Consider the following 17247-nt stretch of genomic DNA (forward strand, 5'->3'; position numbering starts at 1 on the left):
CATCTGGGCGTCTTCCACTGGAGATGTTTCAGGCACGTCCCACTGGTAGAACATGGCAGAACATGTTGGAGGGATTACATATCTCATCTGGCCTGGGAACACCTTGGGGTCCCCCAGGAGGAGCTGGAAAGCGTTGCTGGGGAGAGGGACGTCTGGCGTGCTTTGCTTGGCCTGCTGCCCCTGCAAACCGGCCCTGGATAAGCGGATGAAAATGGATAGATGGATTATGTTTCTTCTTCTTTTTTTCTTACAAAGTAGTGTAAAAAAGTAGTAGTTTTATTTTATATGTAGCTATGAGTTAACCAACCTAGATTCCTCCCTAAGGCAGCTTTGCTATAGTTCAACTTCTTCCAGTTCCAGTGTTCAGTGTATTAATCAGAGTATTGCTGGTGTATGTGGCCCTTGTTGGCCCCTGCTGGAAAACAATGACTATCATCTAACCTAAACTTGCAGCTGCAGCTGTTTTCAAACGCATTGACATCATTCATAAAATCTGAGCTCATGACGCCATCTACGCGGAAGGAAAAAAAATAACATGTGACGTAAAAGCCAAGATGGCGGCTCCCCTCTCCACGATGAAATTCTGGAAGCCGGGTAAGTACGGAAGAAAAAAATGAATAAATTAGGCATTTTGTGTTTGTCTGTCGGGTTCGTATTTATCACCGTACAGCTGCCGGTACAGCTGAGTCGGTCTCGGTTTGGTTTTATCCGCGTTCACGGCAGCTGCGTGATGTCTGCAGGTTCACTTCAGCTCAGCCCGGGTGTCGTTAGCTCTGCGGACTCAATCCGTTCAACCTGCCAAAATAAAACAAGCAGGCTGTGGGGGCACAAAGTGCGACAACTACGTGAATGCACGCGAGCAAAATGGCCATACGTCCTTCATTTTCAGTCAGGACATTGCACTAAACCCTCTCAAATCCTCAGCCTGCTTACATGTTAAATAAAACATCTCATCTTCACCTTCACCATCTGCTCTGCTCCAGGGTCTGAGGCTCCGGGGATCTCAGAGGAGCGGGAGCTCAACACAGAGACCACCGGCTCCCCCATCATCTTCAACCCGCACACAGCCCTCTCCATAGAGAAACAGCGACAGAAACTCCCCGTTTTCAAGGTTTCCCTTCACCTCTCAGCATGCATGGATGTATTAATGCCATAAAGTGAGTTGGATGTGATCTGTAGTGATGATCTTTTTGTGAATTGTGTCCCATTCAGCACAGAAACAACATCTTATACTTGGTGGAGAGCTTCCAGACTGTCATCATAGTTGGTGAGACGGGATGTGGGAAGACAACGCAGATACCTCAGGTTAGTGTGACTAAATTCATGCAATATTTACCTGAAAACAAATCGTGTAAAATGACTGAGAGCTGGTGTAAAAAGGGCAAAATCCAACACTGCTGCAGTGGACTGATGCCCTTCATGTGGTCCACAGTGGTTTTCCATGACCTTGCATAACACACAGCGACACCCCCCCCCCCCCACCTCCCTTCAAAAAAATAAAAAAAAGACAACATGACCTTGTCTTGATGCTTAGTAGCCTCTTTTTTAGCCTCTTTGGACCAGCTAATTTATGCAAAGTCTGCTGTTCTGCAACATCACTGTCTCTACCTCATGCTCTGTGTTGTTTTTGATCTACCTCCTCCTTTCATCTGACTCCTTTCAGTACCTTCTGGAGGCTGGCTGGGCAACGGAGGGGAAGGTGATTGGAGTGACACAGCCTCGGCGCGTGGCTGCTATCTCTGTAAGACCTCTACTGATGTCCTCCGTCGCTCTTTGTCATTTCCCTGCAAAAAAAAAAAAAAAAGTGTAGTTCACACTGAAGGACACATGCCATGGACTTCAAAGTCGTTATTTTTTGTCTGTTGCTTTTCTCTCCCGCTGATAGGTAGCTAACCGTGTAGCAGAGGAGCGGGGGGCCCTGGTGGGACACGAGGTGGGCTACACCATCCGATTTGATGACTGCTCTGATCCCCACGCTACAAGGATCAAGGTATTCCCCGCCAGGTGTTTGAAGTGTTCATCACCAGCTGGTTCCTTGTCAGTTTTTTTAATTGTGCCTGTGTGCTTCAGTTCCTTACAGATGGCATGCTGGTGCGGGAGATGATGGCCGATCCTCTTTTGAAAAAATACAGGTATGTCATTGTATTTGCGATAATAGGCCATTTTTACAGCAAATATTTGACGTCAATGGCTGTTTTCTTCAAGTGTCCCTGTAGGCTGTGACACTTGAGCCAGATGCTGAAATTGAAGCAGATAAATGGAATTCTGCCATCATTCATTTCATTATTTAGTATGAGTATTACACCCTGGACAGGTCGCTAGACTATCACAGGGCTGACACATACAGACAGACAACCATTTGTGCTCACATTTACATTCACACCTACGGCCAATTTAGAGTCACCAGTTAACCTGCATGTCTTTGGACTGTGGGAGGAAGCCGGAGTACCCAGAGAAAAACCATGCTGACACGGGTAGAACATGCAAACTCCGCACAGAAAGGCTCCTCCCACTCTGACAATGCTAACCACTGCACCACCATACTATCTCGTATATGCTGTAATGGTACCATTTCGTCTTTTGTGCTCCTTCGCTCGGTTGCTTCTAAAGTTTTTAGTCAGTCAGTGGTCACTTTGACAGAAACCACCCAGCATGGACCCCTGAAATCACAGCCCTCAAGATATCCTGATCGGCCACTGTCATTTTCAGTGTTGGAGGTTTAAGCTCAGAGCCATATTGGGGCTACGAAATGCCTAAAATGTGATATCAGATTGTGTATCATGTATTTTCAAACCACAGATAACTTGTATTTAATTAGTACTTTCATAAATTTGATGAGCAAGTATTTGTAATTAGTAACAAGGTACTTTTTGTATATTTGTGCTGGTGGCTTTGCTGCTGTAACATGTCAAAATGTCCCCTTTGAAAAAGACAAGTTGTTATTGGACATGTAAATTAGGGGTGGGTGATATGGCCTTAAAAATTATATCACAATATTTCAGGGTATTTTTTCCATAATGATATTCTTGATGATATGACAAATTAGTTTTAAAGAATTATTATTGATTTAAAAACATAGAATTGCAACAAAATAAGTGATGTAGTTTTACAGTTTGCCTTCAAATATTCAGTAAAAACTAAACAAAAATGATCTCTCATTTCTTTAGTTTGTGAACAACAACAGTAACTCACAGTGAGATTCAGATTCTGTATACAATATTAATAGTTCAACAAAATGAAATCTACCCTGGGATCTATATACATATAAATCAACAGGTGATTTTCTTCTTTTAGCAAAACCATAACTGACTGAGTTGTTTTGTTTCCACCTGGACCTTTATGCTCTGCCATTTCTCCTCTAATCATCACGCTGTAACCTGTGGCAGGCTGTCATGCTACGATAACTATTGCCAATCACATATGTGTAGTTTTTTGTTGAGCGTGTGTCACGTAGCTTTATATTACTAAAGGTTTATGACAAAATCACTTGACGACACCTTCTCACTTGTGCGCACGGCAAGAGAGCAGAGGGAGAGACGCTGTGCTGCTGCCAGAGGAGCCGCTGAATGAGTTCCCTCTGAGCGGTAACTCGCTGAAAGAGTCTGAGAAGTCCGGGGCTGTTCATGAAACATTCAGAATGCTACTGAAGCTGCTCCTTGCCATGCTTGTTGTTGCCGTGGGTAACAGTATGATGTCAAAATGTCAACAAGTTGAAATATTTCAAGTAACACTATGAATTTTCACATAATTTTAAGAATTATACCGGTATTATTGTGAACAATATAATATGACGAACCCCTAATGTAAATGTGTTTTTTGTGATCAGTACCAGGCTGGATTCACTCTTTGTGACTCCACTGTTTTTTCATTGTGCTTCTATTATCCTCAGTGTGTTGATGCTAGATGAAGCACATGAGAGAACCCTGTACACAGACATAGCCATTGGCCTGCTAAAGAAGGTAATTTTGGCAGTGAAACAAATCAAAATTCACTATTAAACTTCATACAAAGTTGTGACTTCTTTTCCATTTGAACCTTGACTTCTGCTTCTCTGTTCTCTCGTGTCCTCCTGATTCCTCTGTAGATTCAGAAGAAGCGGCGAGACCTGAGGCTGATTGTGGCCTCTGCCACTCTGGATGCCAAGGTGACTGCATCATTAAGATGAACAGATAGGCTTGATTAGCGAGGAAAGAGAAACAAAGACAGACAGAGGGAAGAGTTGATGTCAGGTCAGATCACATTGTACTGACATCTGCGATACACTGATGAAAGAGAGACACAATCGGGCCACAACTGCGCTCAGCATTAAGCGAGTCAGCTGAAATGCCATATCAGACATCTACTGTACTTTCTGTTCTTTTATCTACACATGCAAATTATTTAGTCATACTGCAGTAAGTTGCATACTTTTTTAAAAGTGTCAGATTGAGGGCAGCAAAAGTACGTCATTGCTTTGCTGCAAAGCATTGGAAAAATAACAGCTCTTAAATATAATATTAACTTCCATTATAAATATAAAGTTTACTGTTTTAACTGGAAATAAAATATCACTTCTAGTGATGTATAAATACCTCATTAATGTTCCCTTTACTGACTGCAATGTCACCTTCATCTGAAGAAATTCCATGACTTCTTCAACCTGAACGAGACCAGTGATCCCAACAAGGACACCTGTGGAATTCTGACAGTGGAGGGACGCACCTTTCCAGTGGACGTCTTCTACACTGTCAGGTAGTCAACACACATAATCCAGCCTGAGGTAGAATAAGTTTTGCTTTAGCTCTGATAGTGTTTTTTGTTTGTTCTCAGTCCTGTCCCAGACTATGTGAAGGCCACAGTGGAGACAGTGCTGAAGATCCATGAGACCGAGGATGATGGAGATGTCCTGGCTTTTCTCACCGGGCAGGTTAGCGGCCATATCTTTAATATTACACAACCTTTATTTGAGTAGTAGTATCCTATTTGGCGTAGCGTCGTCAGTCTTTCTTCTTTGTCTTAGTTGTCCTATGTATTTTTTCCCTCAGGAAGAGGTGGAGAAGGTGGTGTCTCTTCTGCAAGACCAGGCCAGGACTCTGTCGCGATACGGCATGAAGAAACACCTGAGAATTTTGCCCATGTACTCCGGTCTTCCTTATGCCGAGCAGATGAAGGTCTTTGAGAGGGCGCCCACCTCTGTCCGCAAAGTAAATATACTGCCTTTGTTTTCATGCTTTCACAGTAAGAAGAAATCAGATGTAATTTTATAGTCTGAAGTTTGCATTTCCACTGCTTGATACATGTTACAAAATCCAAGCAAAAAGCATCCTGGTAATCAGATTGAATTATCATTTCATTTTACTACTTTGTTGTTGTTGGCGGTGATTCAAAGATCTGGAACTGACGAGAACTGAAGAAATACTAAACAATTAAAATTCCCAATAAATGGACAGTTAACCCAAAAATTTTACCTCTCATCTGTAGTGATATTTATCAGTCTAGATTGTTTTGGTGTGAGCTGCCAAGGGTTGGAGATATCAGTCGTAGAGATGTCTTCCTTGTGTCGAATATAATGGGACTCGATGGCACTTGGCTTGTGGTGCTTGTAGCGCCGAACAAATACATTTGAAAAAGCCAACAGCTAGGGCCGTATCCAACTCAAAATTACGTCAGCCGAATCAGATTTGGCTGTTTAATATTTTTAATTATTTGTGACAGCGGCTTTCTTGTAATATAGTAATCAAGCCATGTTAGCCATCCCAGCTAATGCATGCTAACTATGCTGACAACTGCTCAGAAATGTGCAACAACATTTTTTGCAGACACTAAATGCCAAACAAAAACCAGAGGTTATGTTGTATTACGTTGCCAGAATGCAGAAGACAATATTTTTGTGGAGCCCGAGCAGGCAAAGCCTCTCTTCCTCTGGGCATTGTCTACATCTTAGTCAGACTAACCCTGGGTCTGTGTCCACAGCTGCCTGTATCAGACAGCAGCGTGAAAGCTAACCTGTCAACAGCAGTGTCTCCTTCTAGAAATCATGACCAGGTTACTCAGTTTGTGAGCAGTTTCATGAAGGAACTATTTTCTTTACACGGAACTACAACAGGCAACTGTATCATAGCGCAGAAGGAAGTGTACATCTACTGCTAGCTCATCTAGCACCACTGAGCTAGCTAACGTTACAGCTCAGCCGGAAAAGGATACCATTAATGTTAACATCTCATGCTGTTACGATAACAAGCCTCTCGTCCTTGAGTGAATGCACACTTAGTCTGCGCGGTAATACGGTTTATGGTTGTAGTTCAGTAGAAAGAAGATAGTTCCTAAACAAAACTGCTCACAACAAGATCTGTGGGTTATCTTGAGTAACTGGGTCATGATTTCTGGAAAGAGACATCGCTTTTTTGCGCTTTGAGCACCACAAGCCAAGTGCCATCGAGTCCCATTATATTTGAGAGAAGGCAGACATCTATATGGCTGATATCTCCAACACTCTGCAACTCACACCAAAACAATCTAGATGGATAATCAGCACAGCAGGGAAGAGGAAACATATGTGGTTTTCATTTTGGGGTGAACTGTTCCTTTAACACTGATTATAGTGGATATATTTTATCTCATGGAACAAGACAGTTAGTGGTCATGGATATCCATTTATCACAGCCCTTATTTGTTGCACCTTTCAAAAAGCCCTTTTATATTTTACATAGGTGTTTCGGGCAATATAGTAAATGGCAGAGATGCTAATTAACATCACACAAAATTATATACAATCATGACTTACATATTTGGCCTCTATTGCAGGTAAATCGATGACGATGTAAGAGACCAGTGAAGTAGTGTCGTTTTTGGCTCATCCCTGACTTTTGTTTCTTCCAGGTTGTGGTGGCCACTAACATAGCTGAGACCTCCATCACTATAAATGGAGTCGTATTCGTCATTGACTGTGCATTTGTGAAGCTGCGGGCGTATAACCCTCGCACTGCCATTGAATCGCTGGTGGTTACTCCCATCTCCAAGGCGTCAGCCAGCCAGAGGGCTGGGAGAGCTGGACGAAACCGACCTGGAAAATGCTTTAGACTATACACAGGTATGTGTGAGTTCACAGGAATAGAAGGATGATACGTGTTGTAGAGTATCATCTGTGAGAGGAACTGTGCATTGTTAAAATCGGTGGCAAAGTGCTGTCGCTGTATCCACCTCCTCCTCCTCCCTCTGCCCCCTCTGTGCCTGTTTCTCTGTCACTTTATCTTTCCCCTCCCTGTGTTTCTTATTGCCTCTGTTCCTTTTGTCAGAGGAGGACTTTGAGAAACTGCCTGCCTCCACTGTGCCAGAGATGCAGCGCACCAATTTGGCCCCTGTCATCCTGCAGCTCAAAGCATTAGGCATTGACAACGTGCTGCGGTTCAACTTCCTGTCTGTGAGTTGCCTCTTTGCATCCACAGGGTGGCTGTGATGTGTTTGCCCACTGTGAAAGGAATTGTACTTTACATTTTAATTAGTGAGAATGGCCTCCGGGAAAAAATGCATGGAAACCATAAAATTAATGCAGTCATTGTGGAAGCAGGCTGGAGTTCGACACAGAAGCAAAGCAATGTACTGCTGTGGATGGGGTCAACAGCAAAATGTAGTTTAGCCACCAAAGAAATCTCGAGTATACGCTACATTTAGAGTAGTTTCACTGCTTTATCTTCACCGTCAGACAGTTGGGGAACTGAAGCCGTCATATAGCTCTCTTTAAAGCCAGACTCCATTGAGAAAAACAGTGATTTAACATTGATGAACACAGGGGGTACTGGTCTACTGCTGCCTCAAACAATTAGTTTGTTTTTGTTATTGTGTGACATTGGCATTTAAAAGGGTAAGGTTGGATTCTCCAAAGTCACACAATAGCACCAACAAACGAATTAATCGAGGCAGCGGTACACCGGCAGCTCTCATGTTCATTTGGCCAAAATGACTGCTTTTGTCAATGGGGTTTGGTGGCTTTGAGACGAGCATAGATGGGGAACTGAAGCTGTTAATGGGTTCTCTGTTGAAATGGAAATTTTTAGATGGAACTTTTTAGGTGGCTAAAAAAACATTTTGCTGCAGCCCCCACCCACAGCAGTACATTGCTCTGCTCCTGTGGTGGTACTCTTGCTGCTTCTCTAAACTGGGGGCACACTGACAAACATCTACTGTCTGTAATACACTGACTATAGAGGAGAACTCCATTCAACCACACCTGAAAAAATCCCAGCTATCCCTTTAACATGCAGTTAATTTTCATTTTTTGTGAAATACTTTTGCAGCCTCCTCCAGCTCAGACCATGGTTCAGGCTCTGGAGCTGCTCTACGCTCTGGGAGGTAAGAAACAAGGCTGTCAGCAGGGCGGTATTGTAAAAAGGGAACCTGTCCTTCACCTGCAAGACCAGTGTCCAAAATTCTGTCGGCAAGCTAAGGTGTCCTTGCACATGATACAGAATCTTAACCAGCTGTGTGTCTTTTGGCAGGTCTGGACCATTACGGACGTTTGACTGATCCCATGGGTGTGCGGATGGCCGAGTTTCCTCTCAGCCCCATGTTTGCCAAGATGCTCCTGGAGTCAGGAAATTTTGGCTGCTCCAAAGAGATTGTTACCATTGCGGCAATGATGCAGATTCAGAACATATTCGCCGTGCCACCCAATCAGAAGAAAGCTGCTGTAAGTGAAAACCGGCTTTCAAAAGGAGCATGTATATTTGGCAGAAGTGCTTCGTCAGCGCAACAATTATCCCATTTTTGCTATCTCACCCTGCAGGCCCGAGAGCACAGGAAATTCGCAGTTGCTGAGGGAGACCACCTCACCATGCTGAATGTGTATGAGGCATTCATTAAGGTATAGTGTGTGTGAATGCATGTACAGTGTAAAGCTCAGTCTGTGACAGTGATCACAACACTTGGGGCTTGCGAGCTCAGCAAAAAGTCAGGGAAAAAGCTGACCCTGATGGAGACTATAAGAACCGTTTTGTCTTTGATGCAGCACCAGAAGAGCTCTCAGTGGTGTCAGGAACACTTCCTCAACTACAAGGGTCTGCTGCGGGCTGTGACTGTACGAGAGCAGCTCCGGCGTCTCATGAACAAGTTTAAGGTGCCGCGCACTTCGAGTGAAGGTTTGTATGTGTCGTGTTAATTTGGGGGAGTTGTAGCAGCTGAGGAGACTGAGTGACATGTTCTGTCAAGGTGGCGACTGTAGCTGCTGTAATGTGACACTTTCATTGCTTCTTTCTTTTGCGCAGGTGACCCTGATGTGATCTTGAAGTGCATTGTATATGGGTTTTTCGCGAATGCAGCCCGCATTCACCATTCTGGTTCTTACCGGTGAGAGTGCTCTCAGCTGTTTATCACTTTTCTATGAGATGTCTAACTTTTACCAGCAATGGATTTTTTTTTTCAATTTTAGTCCATTGTTGAATCACACCACTCACTCTCTTATTTATTTGCTCTGCCAGGACTTTACGAGACGATCGTGAGCTTCACATTCACCCCAACTCTGTGCTGTTCGGAGAGAAACCTCCTAAATGGTCAGTGAATTTCCTCTGCAGCAACATAAGTGTTCTGGGGTGTTGTCGGGGTGCAACTAAGGATCCCGTTTGTTACCAGTCAATCTGTAGATTATTTTCTTGATTGATGGTTTGGTCTAGGCGGCACGGTGATGCAGTGGTTAGCATTGTCGCCTCACAGCAAGAGGTTTCCGGGTTTGAACCCAGGGTGGGGGAGCCCTTCTGTGTGGAGTTTGCATGTTTTCTCTGGGTACTCCAGCTTCCTCCCACAGTCCAAAGACATGCAGGTTAATTGGTGACTCTAAATTGCCCCTAGGTGTGAAAGTGAGTGTGAATGGTTGTCTGTCTCTATGTGTCAGCCCTGTGATAGTCAGTGTACACCGCCTCTCACCCAATGTTAGCTGGGATAGGCTCCAGCCTATAAGCGGTAAGGGAAATGGAATGAATGAATGAATTGTTTGGTCTACAGTACATTAGAAAACAGTAAGAAAAGCCTGTTACAATATTCTAGAGTCTTAAGTGACTTCATCAAATGCCTTGTTTTGTCCAACCAACATTTCCATATCCAAAAAATACTAACTTTACTTTACTGAACTGAAAGTGAAACTTGTCTATGCTGTCTTCAAAGCCAGACTTCATTCACAAAAACAGTAATTTGACCTCGCTGTGAACACATTAGCTGCTTGGTGCACTTCTGCCTCGATCTTTTAGTTTGTTTTTGCTGTTGTGAGTCTTTGGTGCTTTCAATCAAGGTGGCAGCCGACCAGCAGCTCCTGTGTTCAGTGAGGTAAAACGACTCTTTTTGTCAATGGCGTCTGGCTTTGAAGGGAGCACGGCTAAGTTTTACTCTCAGTTTAGTTCCCCGTTGGAGAGGGCTGTCAGTTTGGGCAATACTGAGCATACAACTGGAGAAATGAGGCTTTGTGATTCTAGTTTTGCTGTTCTCAAATGTGGTCACCAATGACTTCAATTCATTAAGAATTTTCTCCATTTTTGGCTTCTTTGCCCACTGTTTTCTTCACATATTCAACGCAACACGTAGAGAGTAATTAATATACAAATGGTAATTTTGTGGGGGTGACGTATTCCTTCAATAGTGTCTCCAAAGAGTCTTTCATGTCTCATTCCCAGGGTTGTTTTCAATGAAGTGGTTCAGACTTCAAAATACTACATGCGCGATGTGACTGCTGTTGAGTCGTCCTGGTTGGTCGAGTTGGCCCCTCACTTTTACAAGCAGGCCAAGGTAGGTCAAATAAAGAAACGCCTGTTTCTGTTTGTGAATGTAACTCGTGAATTTTCTGAAAAGACCACCGTGGCTGGAGATTCAGTTATATTGTCGTGATTTAACATGATCTGTTTCCCGTCTCTTTTCTCTTTCAGCATGGTTCACTGGCCAGCAAGAGGTCCCGGGTCCTTTAAATCTTACCATCCTTTCATCACGTTAGGACAGGAAGACTCCTCAAACTAAAGGGAGAAGCCCCGTCTCAGATACCTCTGTGCTCCTCTCCATTTCATTGTATATAAAGATGTAATATATATATTTATTGTCCATGTCCACCTGCACAACCCCTCACCACTATGTGGCCAAGCTGGAATAGGATTGAGTGGATACATTTTTTAATGTTGACTTCATATGAAAGGTTATGTCTGGCCTTTGCGCAGTAATGTTTATATGTGATCAGCGAGAGTAAACGCTGATGAATGAGAAAATGAGACCAGGATGTGTCTGACTGGTTTCCATTCAAGTGTGGTCACGTAGTTCACTTCATTCATACTTGTACATAGTCAGAGCAGGCTCAGGTCCAGGGAACGTGTACCACCGGCTGTCCACACCTGGTTCTTGGCTTCATTATTTTTTTAATTGCTGTATTTTCCTGCTGCATGATAAATAGTGGAAGACAATGGTATGTGAGGATGATTCCCTTTGAGAGACTCACGGGTTAGTTTTTTGGGTTAGTGCCTTTATGTTTTTAACTGGTTTACTTTAACTCCAATTTATTTTTGATTTCGTAACTTTCCGTACCTTCATACAGAATGTATTGGTATATATATTTATTCAGATATTTGCCGCAGGAGGAAACACATTTATCTTTTCCATTTAATAACGATACTGTGAAAAGGCCGCTTTACTTTTTTGATCCTCGTTTTCCACTCCGTATCGCCACTTAACTCCAGTCTAGTGCCGACACAGTGGCCTTGTCACCACTCTGTGCCAATTCTTTCTTTATCAGCCTATTTTTTAGCATTTCATTTATTTTCTTTCAGACGGAATGTGTAAATACACCCAAGCATTGTAAATGAAAAGCTGTGAAATCAAAACTAAAAATGAAGTGCCATTTGGTCCTGTGATGACATTAAGTGCATTGAGACACGCATCCAGAGCCTCAAAGACACAGTAGCATTTATCCGATTTCAGCCGTCTCTTTGGCGATCATGATTGCCTTCCTTCCTACGGTTCGTCTCAGTTTTGACAAACCTTATTGTACTTTTTGTCCCATTACTGTCACCATCATGGACCAGGTGTTCAGTAAAAGGGACGATTATTTGTGATTTCCATTCCACGTTGACTGCACGTGTTCTACATTTCCTGCTTTTGTTCTTGTTCTTATATTTCTGTTTTTCTTCAGAGGTATTTGGCCCTGAAAGCCTCAGTGAGCAGTATATTAAAGGTCTGTCATTTGCTCTCAAACCACTAAGGTCACTGTCACCAAATTTTCACTTCTGCCTGCATGGTTTTTTCGTAGATCTTGTTCTTGAGGTTACTACTGTAGGTAGATTCAGTGAAGCTGTAATCAAACCACAGAACAACACGCCATACCGTAGTTAGGTAAGCCAACTCAAATTAAATGGATATACAAATGAAGTACCTCTGCATGTTAAACGGTACTCTGATGTAGACTATACACTTAAGGTCACCTCGTAGATTTTATTGCAAATGAAACCATTTGCCTATTGACTTGTTTATCCTCGTTTGTGCTGATACGGAGTATGTACGCAGCCAAAGCAGTAATCTGTAGACGTGTAATTGCTCACCTCTGAGATAAAAACTGTCACCTGCCATTTCTTCCTCACATCCTCAAATAAAGCCTTATTGTCATGCACTGAGTGTTGATTTATTCCCCCCACTGGAAAACTGTTGTACTTTTTATGCAATGTACAACTTTGCCAGGAGGTGTCACTGTTGCACTACAAACTGTGCTTACTGTGACTGATTGAGAGGATCATCGCTATGTGAGAGGGCATCTATAAGCGTCTGTATGCGTTAGTTCTCCTTGTGGGGAGTGTGTAACTTCAAAATAGTTATTTTGACTCATGGTTATTAGCCATTAATCAATTTAGAGATGCATTATTGTGAATATATAGACTCAGCGAATATTAAAGAATATTTTTTACACAAATGTGAGAACGTGTAGACAGCAGAGTTGGTCAGTTGGTCAAAATCCACTTTTTTCCCCTTCGTATTTGTAATGTGTGATGTGCTGTTGCATGCGTCTTTTGTTTGGGACCATGCAACACAGTGAAAAAATACTCTGTAACTGGTAAAAGTCCTGCACTGAAAATGTTACTTACATTAAAATGTGTAAGTACAATCAGAAAAATGTATTTAAGTATGAAGAGTAAAATTACTTAATGCAGAAAACTGAATATTCAATTTAATTAATCAAAAATAATTACAGTAATTAAAAAGAAAAGCAGCAACTCATTAAAAATCTGAAAAAATTACTTTAACGATTATAAGTTATTTTTCTAATCAACTGACTTTATATCTTCATGTGGTTTATGTGCAAAAATCACAATTACAAATTATCAAATGACTGTAGTGGCGTAAAAAGTACAATATTTCTCTTTGAGGTGTAGTAAAGTACAAGTAGGAAGTGGTGGGTGATTAAAATGCTCAAGTTGAGTAAAAGTGCATCAAATTTGTACTTTAGTACAGTACAGTACTCGAGTACTTAGTTATATTCTACCATTGCTAATGCACAATATTAAGTAACATAATATGGGTCCTGCTTTTTTTTCTTTGTGAAAAACAAATTTTAAAACAATTAAAATTGCTAATAAGTTGCATATTTCTAAATTAAATGTATTTAATTAAATTACCACAGAGTGAAAAATAAAAAAAAGACTGTTGCAATTACTTTGTGGCAATTTTGATAATTAAAAAATTAAAAAACTATAAAGATTAAGGTGGCCCGTGGTTAATGTCCAGCAGAGGGCAGGCGAAGCTCTCTGCAGACTTGCTGCAGTACACATTTCAACCACCAATGGCAGCACTGAGCGCATCGTTGCTAGGCAGCAGAGTACTGAGGAAGAAAAAACGCGCCCGCTTTACCTGTGTGACGTGTCTCCTCGGCTGCTGTGATGGACGCCACCTGCTTATGTGTGTCATAACTATAAATGTCAGCCAGTAAGTAGCTACTGGACGTGTGTGAGGTGTGTGTTTCGCCAACACAAATGTGCTATTGGAAGTGGAAGGTGTGTTTACCAACAGTTAATTTAATTGAAGTGTATCTAGCTAGCTAGCTAGTTGTTAGCCCCGTAGTTTGACAACTAGCTTAACTTTATGGTTAGCCAAAGTGGAAATGTAGCTGTCATTTGTTTGGTGTTATTTGTTAAATTAACCTAGCTAATGTCTAATTTCATAAAACAAGCTGTTTCATCCAACTTTTTTTGCTTTATGAAGAGACAACGAAAACAATGAGGCAACTTTCCAGAACAAACTAGCTAAAGCAGGGGTGTCAAACTCATTTTAGTTCATGGGCCACATACAGACCTACTGATATTGACCAGTTAAAAGTGGCCTGGCCAGACAGAACTCAAATATAACCATTGCGTAATAACCTATAAATAGCAACAACATTTTCCCTTTCTTTTAGTGTAAAGAAGTACAACAATATGTCTAGGTTTTTTCCACATTTAGTCAGTCTGCTTACTTTTTTGCATTTTCCTACTCATTTCCAGTATTGTGTAGTAATGCTGGAGTCACCTCACCACACCAAGTAAAGTGAAAGCTACTGACGAAGCAGGTTAAGATATCCCCTGCCTTAATACTCATTTACAAATCAATTGTTTCAACAGTGCCTTAGCAATAGTGTTCCACCAACATTATTTATTATTTTTTTTTTAATGATAGACAGTGTTTTGCACAATGTCCAATATATTTAAATATGACCGCAATATGCTTTTTTTCAGAGAACTGTATTATGGTTAGGGTGGGGAAAAAGCCTCTAAAGCTGCATTTTACATGAAGTAGGTACCTGTTTAATTTGCTTTTAAACCCTGGCACATCTGAACCTTAACAAGTGCATCAATATTAGGTGTTCAAAGTCATCCAGTGGGCTGGATTGGACCCTTTGATGGGCCAGCTCTGGCCTGCAGGCCATATGTTTGTAGTATGAAGACATTTTGCTGTTGCCTGTTAAATATATAGGACTGGATCAGCATTCATGATTAATAAAAACGTTAAGTGCTTTATTTCCTTTATGGCTCAAAACAAGAAGAAGGCTGCTGTTCTTCAGACATAAAACGAACATACACTTTGTAAACTGCCCACAGTTAAATAAGGTGTAATGAGTGAGAGGTCAGTGCAAAAATAACTTCCGTCATGTTTATTCTCTCCTTAACCAATGGAGGGTTGCATGTAAAAAAGTTTATTTCTTGCTTTATGGAGTTATGCTTTAGATCCAGAGTTGATTTTCAAAACTGAGCAACCCCCTCCAGGCATGATTACACTGTGCCAACCAAATTTGTTTTGGTCTGTTTGATTATATAGCTTCATTTTACGAAGCAGTTGTGGCCTTGCTATCAGTCAGAGCACAAAGGTTGTATAAGCATGTGTTTCAACTTACTGCACTTAGGGCTATTTGTCCATGCCAGCTGATTTTTTTTTTTTGGGCTTGCCATTTCCGCAGACTCCCGTGTGGTGCGTACTCAATGTTTTGGACATGGCTTCTCATCCATCCTCTGTTCTTTACACTGTTTAGGTTTAGCAGTGCACTTCAGCTGTTGTTAAATGCAGCTGCTTGTTGTTAAACTGGATTAGTGAGTTTATGAAGAAAGATATGGAGCCTTCATAGTTAAATGAACTAGTGAAGGAGATAAAGGCCGGGGCAAGTCTTTAACTACATGCCAACACCACTGTCACCCTCAGGAGCTGGATAATGCCAACACATCACATGCATCTTAATATTCACACTTATCTCACAGAGAGGACATAAAACTGTTAACATTATGAAAGACATCAGAAGCAGCACAATATAATGACTGTGGTGTTGGCTAGTGGCTGACAGCCACTGGTGTATGTGCATGGGTGAATGAGAGGCAAATAGTAAAATGCTTTGGATAAAAGCGTTCTATAAATGCAGCCATTTACCATTTGAGATAAGTGGGCATTTCAGGAGATGTGTATCTCTGCTCTGCAGTTACTCCCTTTTACCCCTTTTCTTCAGTGCCAGTGGTACAGTTTCTTCTTACCCCAGTGACCTACACATTTAACATAAACAGAACTTAAAAAGAAGGTGTGGTGATGACTGCCCCCGCAGAGATGCCTGGAGGCATTCTGAGAAAAAGAGGAAAATTACAGAGCCGCATTTTTTCTGTCTGCCCAGTGGCACCGGCAGATACTTGTAAACACTGACAAATAACAAGTATGGCTGCACTAATGAATCAGTTTGGAGTTTCTGCAGTTGTTTTCCTTCACAAAGAATGAATGCATTCCCACAGTCTATAAGTAGAAATCTCAATTATATGTTTTTGATGTTCAGAGCAAGGCTTCTCCGACTTTGTGTTGTTGGTGAAAGGAAGATCCAGGGTTCTCCAGGGAAAGAAGAGACAATCACACAGTGTAGGAAAAGAAAAGTGGTACTTATCATCAGCGCAGTGAATGTTGGTGTCTCTGTAGGTGACATAAGGTGAATATGGACTGGTGTGTAGTCTTTGGGCCAGTTATCTCAGACCTGGAGCATGATGAAGGAGTAACCACTCAGTTGGAAGGAAGTTATGGCTTCTTAACAGTTACTGGGTCCCATCAGTTTGATGATTAAGCACATGCAAAGGCTGCAGTTAACCCTCCATTATCAACAGAGGACGTCAGTCTGTAGTGGACAAGCTGGAAGTAATGCTTTGCCTCTAGTTACTCAATTAGTCAGTAATTGTTATTAGTAACCACCCAATTAAACACAGTAATTATCTATTAGGCTAACAGTGTCAATTAGAAACAATGCAAAGTGCAGCCCACACATTTGCCAGTTATGACATAAATATGGCATGCAAAATATGGATCTTCCAATACACATCTTCGCTCCCAGGACAGTTTCCTGGCTAGATAACCAGCCCTGGGTTGCTGGCAACTAGGGATGGGCATGAGTACTCAAATACTGGATTCGGTCGTTATTTGTTCAACATGTAATTGCATTATTATTTTTTTGCTTTGTAAAAGAAACTACTGAGTATTGGAGTTTTTAACTTCAATACAATATCTTGAAAAATATCGATATTATATACCATTTCGGAAAAATTAACTTTGAACATACAATTTTAAATTTATTATAAAAAAATAAATTTAGCAAGGATACTTCATGACACCAGTGTCTTTTGTTTTCTCGGTTAGTTGCAAAGAACATCAAAATGACATTGAACTTATATAAATGCAGCTGGTGTAATGACACTGCGGAAAATTGGTATTGGAGCCATTTCATTCTCATTAAGATTTACATTTTTTGGACAGGAGGCAGTGATATATCTT

General features: G+C 41.6%; 1 protein-coding gene and 1 long non-coding RNA gene across 3 annotated transcripts in view; both read left to right on the top strand.

Moving 5' to 3' along the window:
• The first annotated feature begins 532 nt into the window (after positions 1-532).
• On the top strand, positions 533-12595 carry dhx35 (DEAH-box helicase 35). Its single transcript, XM_049581943.1, has 21 exons — positions 533-594; positions 984-1111; positions 1213-1305; positions 1664-1741; positions 1886-1990; positions 2071-2132; positions 3890-3959; positions 4085-4144; positions 4619-4731; positions 4810-4906; positions 5025-5183; positions 6859-7069; positions 7275-7399; positions 8274-8328; positions 8475-8665; positions 8762-8839; positions 8984-9113; positions 9240-9321; positions 9453-9524; positions 10635-10746; positions 10884-12595. Exons 1-21 carry the CDS (start codon positions 555-557, stop codon positions 10920-10922), a joined length of 2100 nt encoding a protein of 699 aa, XP_049437900.1. The 5' UTR covers positions 533-554; the 3' UTR covers positions 10923-12595.
• Positions 12596-13828: 1233 nt separating this feature from the next.
• LOC125892354 (uncharacterized) overlaps positions 13829-17247 on the top strand; it is a 277449-nt gene continuing 274030 nt past the window's right edge. Inside the window, exon 1 of one of the 2 annotated variants that reach the window (XR_007449735.1) lies at positions 13829-13911. This is a non-coding gene — a long non-coding RNA (uncharacterized LOC125892354). Of the gene's footprint in view, positions 13980-17247 lie in introns of both variants that reach the window. The other variant, XR_007449734.1, reaches the window with a different exon arrangement.

This window comes from Epinephelus fuscoguttatus, linkage group LG7 (genome assembly GCF_011397635.1).
Source record: "Epinephelus fuscoguttatus linkage group LG7, E.fuscoguttatus.final_Chr_v1".
Lineage (NCBI taxonomy): Eukaryota > Metazoa > Chordata > Actinopteri > Perciformes > Serranidae > Epinephelus > Epinephelus fuscoguttatus.

Excerpts from the sequence above, each read along its gene's own strand:
- dhx35 (XM_049581943.1), top strand. The coding sequence starts at position 555 with ATGGCGGCTCCCCTCTCCACGATGAAATTCTGGAAGCCGG. Across the intron at positions 8,329-8,474 it reads GCTGCTCTACGCTCTGGGAG|GTCTGGACCATTACGGACGT; the intron begins GTAAGAAACAAG and ends GTCTTTTGGCAG. Across the intron at positions 9,114-9,239 it reads GCCGCGCACTTCGAGTGAAG|GTGACCCTGATGTGATCTTG; the intron begins GTTTGTATGTGT and ends TCTTTTGCGCAG.